Here is a 7,104-nt window from a genome sequence, read left to right as displayed (position 1 = left end):
AGGGGAGGTAGTGCTCTGATTGGTGGGCTCTTGATGCGTGCCTAGTCCTCAATATGGAAGTGGCTCCTCCTGAACCAAAGAAACTGGAGTTGTGTGTAGAGGGTGGCTTCTCAAAGACAATAGAGCAGTTAAGAACAGCGGTATCTTTTTTCATCATAAATCAATACTAATATGGTAGAAGGTGGAGACTCTGGGCTGCCTTGAGTCAGGATGAGGGAGGTTGAAACCCCACTCAGTGGCAACCCCAGGCCCTGTATCTCTGACCCCCTCTGTCTGTCTGCCCCCCATGCCAGTTCTCTGTGTTCCTTGGCCTCATTTTCTTCCTGGAGCTGGCAACAGGGATCCTGGCCTTCGTCTTCAAGGACTGGATTCGAGACCAGCTCAACCTCTTCATCAACAACAATGTCAAGGCCTATCGGGACGACATTGACCTCCAGAACCTCATTGACTTTGCTCAGGAATACGTAAGTCTGGCATCCAGCTCCAGTTACATACAGGAGGCACCTGCCAGGCAGATGAACGAAGGAGCAAGTTCCCTGTGTGCTGGGACCATTCCCTTGCCTACCAGGCCAGGCAGGCCCCAAGGAAGAGAGCCAGGTGTCCCCCTATCTGAAAGGAAGCCAGCCCTTGGTGATCTCCATGTGCCTAACCCTGCATGGATGCAGGGTTGGGGAGCAGAGGCCGGAGGCTTCAAACTGGCAGCTCCTAGGCCAGGCTTAGGACACACTTAAAGGAAGAAATGTGGCATGAAAATACAGATTTCTTCTCCCACTAAGCTGGGCCCACAGTATCGGCCGGAGCTACATTGCCACTGCCCCTTTGCTGGTATAGAGGCTCTCTGCTACCATCCCCATCACTCTATTTTATTATACCTGTTGGCCCTCTTCTCTCATTTATATTATTTGTTTGGCCTCTGAACTTAGTCAGGTTTGAGACCTGCCCCACCGCCCAGAAGCTCTGCTCTTAAGCTTGCATACCTAACCCCTGTGAAGAAGCAGTCAGTGAACAGTTCAAGAAATCCTAGACACCTTCTGCCTGCACATTCTCACCCACTCACACACTTAGTCACACACACTCATAGTTGCACCCACTTAAACAGTCATGCTATTTTGATGCCATCCACCCCAAGAACTGCTCTGGGATCCAGAGGTGAACCAGAGCTGGTGCCTGTTTTGAGGAGCTCTCAACCCAGGGCAGAAGTAAACGAAGAGCCAGGTGGTTAGGATGTGATTTATTTGTTCATTTAACGCAGAATCGTGATGGACCAACTATGTGCTGGGTCGTGAGCTAGGTGCTGGGGATTCAGGGGTGAAAAAGAGCTGCTAAGTCGCTTCAGTTGTGTCCAACTCTGTGCGACCCCATAGACGGCAGCCCACCAGGCTCCGCCGTCCCTGGGATTCTCCAGGCAAGAACACTGAAGTGGGTTGCCATTTCCTTCTCCAGTGCATGAAAGTAAAAAGTGAAAGTGAAGTCACTCAGTTGTGTCTGACTCTTCGCGACCCCATGGACTGCAGCCTACCAGGCTTCTCCATCCATGGGGTTTTCCAGGCAGGAGTACTAGAATGGGTTGCCATTGCCTTCTCCAAAAAAAGAGCTAGGACCTGACTTTGTGCAGATGGAGATTTAGGGGAAGAGACAGATGATAAACAAGCAAAAGAAACGTGTGTGTGTGTGTGTGTGTGTGTGTAGCATTATAAATTGTGGTAAAGGCTGAAATGGGGAAGCACGGAGAAGGAGAAGGCCTCTAGGGGCTGGCCCTGGGGGAGGAGAAGGAGCAGGCATGTGATGAGAGGAGCCAGTGGTTTCCAGCGGGAGCAGGGGTGCTGAGCAGAGAGGAGGGAGGCAGAGCTGCGTGGCTGTGCCTCACTCCCTCTGTTCAGTCCACAGGGCCTACCTGTGTCTGCCACCGAGCTGGTCCCTCGAGGGCCAGCTATTTGGCAGCCTGTGCTGTGTCAGTGAGTTAAGGCTGCCTGTCTCCCCACTGGATTGTGAGCTGCTTGCTTTACAGCCCCACCTAAGGAAGCAGCCCATTGTCTTGGGTAGCAGTCATGAGGATACAGATGCCCACGGCAGCATCCATGAAGTGGGATGGAGCATGGTCATGAGGGTGGCAGGATTGCTCTCCTGGCCCTGGAAAGAGGAAAAGAGATGATCTTTCGTAAAAATTGTTGGACAAGTATGGGGAGACCAGACACAGATAGGGGCCTTCAGCCTCTCTGCAGGGTTTATTGAAACTCCCAACCCTCAAGGTGGCCTAGAGGAAGCCACAGTCCTTGGGCCACCATCCTCGCCCACTCCCTTTGCTCAGCCTCTCTTGGATTAGGGGGACAAGCTCAGGAGCCCCTTCCCACTATCCCTAGCCTCCATCAACCTGGTCAGGAGCCTCGAGCTGCTCTGATGGCCCTGGGCCCAGGCTCGACCTGTCTCTGGGGAGGTTCCCACCTGACTGGCTGTCTCCAGGCCACTGCCAGCCAGCCTGGGCCTGTCCCCAAACAGGATGGGGCTCCTGGGGTGGGCCTGGCTCACCCGGGCTCTCCTCCCACCCCCTAGTGGTCTTGCTGCGGAGCCCGAGGGCCCAACGACTGGAACCTCAATATCTACTTCAACTGCACTGACTTGAACCCCAGCCGGGAGCGCTGCGGGGTGCCCTTCTCCTGCTGTGTCAGGGACCCAGCGGTGAGTGTGCCTTGGTGAGGGGCGGGGCCTCGTGAGGAGGGGCAGGGCCTCAGCGCGCAGGCACAGTCTGGAACCAGCCCACCACCTCGCCTCAGCCCTGCTCTGGGGGCCACTGATGTCGGGGAAGCCCTCTTGTGTGTAGTAGTAGCCCTGCTGGGCTGGGGAGTTTGTGTCGGTGGGTGGCATTGAGGCCTGCTGGATGGGGCCTGCTTCTCTTGGCCCACTGTGCTGGGGTGGCAGGGGTGGGGGTTCTGAAACGCTCATGGTTTTCTTTAAGAGCAGAAGTTTCTTGCAGTGACATCCCTCCAGTCACAGGGCACAGGGACACTGAGGGCCAGGTGTCTTCCCATTCTTACAACACATGGGCAGGCAGGGCTCCTAAAAAGGAAGCAGTTCAAGCTGGCGTTGGGCCATGCGCCTTGGCAACAGGGAGAGGCGCTGGGGTCCTAGCCGGCTTCCCTTGAGGAGTGGTGGCCGCGGCGGAATCCATGGTTCCATCCAATTCCCCTGAGGCCTCATGGGTGCCCCTACCGAGTTGCTCCCTGGCATGTTTCTCCTCAGGAGGATGTCCTCAACACTCAGTGTGGCTACGACGTCCGGCTCAAACTGGTGAGAGAGGTGGGGACAGGGCTGGGGGCAACGAGGGGCGCTAGAATAAGAAGGGGGGCCCTCATAAGAAGGCGCCTCATAAGAAGGCGCCAAAAGGCCTCAAGAATTCCTGGGGCGGGGGTGGGGGGTGGTGGGGAGGGAGTGCTGAGTCCCAGGAGGCGCAGAGGTCTTGATACTGCTGAACCCAAGGTGGTGGGCTCCTGTAGAGAAAGAAAACAGGAAGACAGGGATAATGAAATATGAACAGCAGTGTGACAATTTCACCTAAGTACTAGGAAGAAGCTAAAAGCAGGGAGGTAATGGGGTTGGGGCAGGGCAGTCAGGGAAGGCCTCACAGGAGAAGCCGTCTGTGCTGAGACCCCAGGGAGGAGAAGGCCCTTTGGTGGGGCTCCAGGTGGCAGGCGCTAAGGTATAAGGCCCTGGGCCTGGCTGAGCTTGGTATGCTGGACTGAGGTGGGGCCCCTGGGCTGTGGGTGGGCCGAGCTGAGCCTGGTGCCCATTTGTCCCCAGGAGCTGGAGCAGCAGGGCTTCATCCACACCAAAGGCTGCGTGGGCCAGTTTGAAAAGTGGCTGCAGGACAACCTGATTGTTGTGGCAGGGGGCTTCGTGGGCATCGCCCTTCTCCAGGTACCACTATGGCCCTGCACAGCCTCACTCTGTCCCGGGCAGTCTGCCCTCCCAGTGGCCCCTCCCTCACCTGCCCTCTGTCTTCCAGATCTTTGGCATCTGCCTGGCCCAGAACCTCGTCAGCGACATCAAGGCAGTGAAGGCCAACTGGTGAGGCTGCCACGCTGGCCATGGCCATTCGCCTGGCTGACCCAGGGACCCTCCACTCTGCCCATAATGGGCAAGGCTGCAGGAGGTGTTTCTGCTTGGACCTGAAGCCCACATGGGGCTCGCGGGCCACTGCACTGTGCGCCCATGGAGAGCCTCATGGCTCTGTCCGGCTGCCTGTCCTGGAGCTGTGTGTACGGAGGGTGGGTGTCACAGGGAGCCGCCGTCTGGGCTGCTGTTGGGTGGTTGGCTCTCCAGGGGACTAGGAAGGGCCCAGCTAGGAGGGAGCAGGCCAGGTGGGGTGGGCTTGGGGACTGCTGTTGCCTGGGACTCAGTCTCACGTATCTCAGAATTCTCTTCACTAGTGATCCCTCCAGGAGCCCACTTCAGCCTCAGTGTCTCAGACTCTAAAATGGGTCCAAGAATCTTCTCTCCCTTGCTTGCCTCTCAGGATCAAATATGATGACGGCTACAAACTACTCAAATAAACAAATCCTTGAAAACCCGTGGCTTCAGCCCAGCGTCCTGAAGGTTCTGTCAGCTGCAGAGCTCTCCACCTTGGGCCCTGGCCAGACCCACTCCGCCAGTGCATTTTCTTGGTCTGGGTAGTATATACATTTGAACCAACCTTTAAAACGTGGTATGTTTCATGTAAAAGTCCAGATCCCAAGCTTCTCGTGAAGATTGGCCATCCGGCCCCCGCTGCTCTTGGGACGTCATCATCTCCCACGTGCTTCCTGTTCTCTGAGAGACCCACCTGGCCGGTGCTGCTCACCCTGTAGGCTGGGGTTGACCTCCCCTCTGCTGTAGGGTTTTCCCCTGAAAACACCTGGAGGCTGCCATGGGCCAAGCCTGGAGTGAGGCACAGGGATGTGAAAAATGAAGAGGCCACACAACTTGGGTGGGGTCCAACCCCACTGGAGACTGAGATGGGTGCCCAGGAGAGTGGCTGAGGTGTGGAATGGAGATCAGGAAAGTCTGGGGAAGGAAATAATTGGAAGTCAAAAACTTGGCACCCATAGGGCTGGCGGGGAGCCTGCTTTGGGGCCCATGGTGGTTGATGCCGGGTCTCACTTGAAATCAAATGGTGGCCCGCAGAGCTGCCTCATGACCACCAGAGGGCGCTCCAGCACAGCTTTGCTTGGGTCTGGCGACTTAACACTGCAACCTCTTGTACAGCCAAGTGGCTGGTGTGTCCACCCTGCTTACCAGTGCTTCTGATTCAGGGAACTTGAGATCTTTGAAAAGAGTTCAGACTTGGGAAGTCTGACTGTTGCTCTCAGCTCTGCCTCTTAGCTGCATGAAGGGGTGTGTGGCAAGTAAATGGTGCACCCATCCACCCAGGGGGTGCTCTTTGTGGATCAAAGGGATTTGTGGGTAGTTCATAGATCTCCAACTCAGATGCTCTTAAGGTCACGTAGGTCATATAAATGAATGAAGTAGGCCTTTGACTTGTGAGGCCTTTGCAGTGCAACTGACTTTCCTACTGTCCCTGAAGACCACACAAAGAGACATTGCTTTGTGACCAGAGAAATATTTGGGCCATTGAGTTGATGATGTACCTTGAGATACAATAGAGTATGGTGGGGACTGACAGAGCATAGATCCCCATCTGAACTTTGTGACTGTCATTTAGTTGTGGCTAATTGCTATAAAGTGGGAATGCAGGTCTAATGTCAGAAATCCAGAGAAGCCAGGAATTCAGGATTTTATGTGAAATAGACCTATTTTTAAGTTGTTAACTAATGAAAAAAATTTAAATGCTGCAAGCCCAATGAAAGGTACAGCTTTGGCGCCTGTGACACTGCAGATCCCTCTGGGATAGTCGTCTGCTGGAGTCCTGGCTGCTCTGCCATCCAGGGATGCTGAGAGCTGCTGCTGGGAGGGCAGGGTATCGGGTATGCAGCCAGCATTGTGGCTCCCAGATGCCAGCTGGACAGTGTGTACCACAATAAATGCAACTCACAGTATTGTGCGTGTCTTGTTTTTTTTTTTTAATTTCAAAAGCTTTCACTTTTCATTTTCCCCTTAAACCTCAACAGCGCCCCTTGTGAGGTAGAGAGTCTTTTCCTGATGAAGAAACTGGGGCTGGGTGGGGGGGAGTCACCCAGCTCTGAGCCCTCTCACGGGAGGTCTGCGCCAGACTGTCCTGCTTTTCTGATGCACACGAGTGACACCTGCGCTCATAGGAGGGGCAGCAAGGCATCATTCCCCAAGCTTGAGTTAAGCTTCCGTGCACGTGCTGGGGATGCAGAGGAGAAAGAAGGGTGAAGCCCTAGCCCTTGGGCTCCATTCTTGTGGGGGAGACACGAATAAGCATTTTCTTCATACAAGCTATGAAGAAAATAAGAGTGATGGTCAGACAGGAGTAGCTAGAGGGCCTGGGAGAAGGGACCTTCTGATGAGGTGGTGGAAGGGATCCCATCTCTGGGAAGCTCCAGGTGAACAGTTGCCCTAGGGGCCCTGAAGCTGGTGGGTTTGGCATAAGGGAGCTTGGTGTGCTAGAGAGGGGAGTGTGGGTGAAGGTCAGAGGGCACAGACAGAGGGAAATGGTGGGACCAGGATGTATTTGGAAATAGGACCAATGAGATGCACAGGAGTGACTGGAAGGGGTGGGCGTGACCTTGGCTGGGGACCCAGAGTTCCCCAAAGCTCAGTTCTGCTACAGGACATCCATCCATCCACTCAGGCTGGAGGCCAGAGTCACTGGAGCATCTTGCCCTTGCCCTCCTGGAGCCCACGGTCTCTTGGCAGGGACAGATGAAACAGTTGCTAGTGGGGTACCATGTATGTGGTGATGAACACATGAGGATCACTCCACATGGCATTTCAGGCTCACGAGAGATGAATTTCCTGTCCCCAAAATAGAACTTGGAACAGTTCTTTTCCTTGTACTAAGGAGCCCTTACCCAGATGGGACCTCTCTTGGTGTGTAGAAAACACAAGGAAGCTTTATAAGCAGCCCAGTTCCCATCACTTTAGATGGGTCCCTGAGACATGACCAAGGTCACCCTCTCCCTATCAGGGACACTTGTGGTGACAGGG

The 7,104-nt window shown here is 54.8% G+C and overlaps 1 protein-coding gene across 2 annotated transcripts in view; it reads left to right on the top strand.

Annotated features, from left to right (window-relative positions):
- TSPAN17 (tetraspanin 17) overlaps positions 1 to 6,029 on the top strand; it is a 10,648-nt gene extending 4,619 nt beyond the window's left edge. Inside the window, exons 4-9 of one of the 2 annotated variants that reach the window (XM_010846587.1) lie at positions 294 to 464; positions 2,551 to 2,676; positions 3,238 to 3,285; positions 3,796 to 3,912; positions 4,001 to 4,062; positions 4,511 to 6,029. In XM_010846587.1, the coding sequence (XP_010844889.1) occupies positions 294 to 464; positions 2,551 to 2,676; positions 3,238 to 3,285; positions 3,796 to 3,912; positions 4,001 to 4,062; positions 4,511 to 4,547 (561 nt within the window). In that variant the 3' untranslated portion in view covers positions 4,548 to 6,029. Of the gene's footprint in view, positions 1 to 293; positions 465 to 2,550; positions 2,677 to 3,237; positions 3,286 to 3,795; positions 3,913 to 4,000 lie in introns of both variants that reach the window. The other variant, XM_010846588.1, reaches the window with a different exon arrangement.
- Positions 6,030 to 7,104: the final 1,075 nt, after the last annotated feature.

Source organism: Bison bison, unplaced genomic scaffold, assembly GCF_000754665.1.
Source record: "Bison bison bison isolate TAMUID 2011002044 unplaced genomic scaffold, Bison_UMD1.0 scf7180017864238, whole genome shotgun sequence".
Lineage (NCBI taxonomy): Eukaryota > Metazoa > Chordata > Mammalia > Artiodactyla > Bovidae > Bison > Bison bison.
Note: the sequence above shows the minus strand (reverse complement) of the source record. Positions and strands in the feature narration are given on the sequence as shown.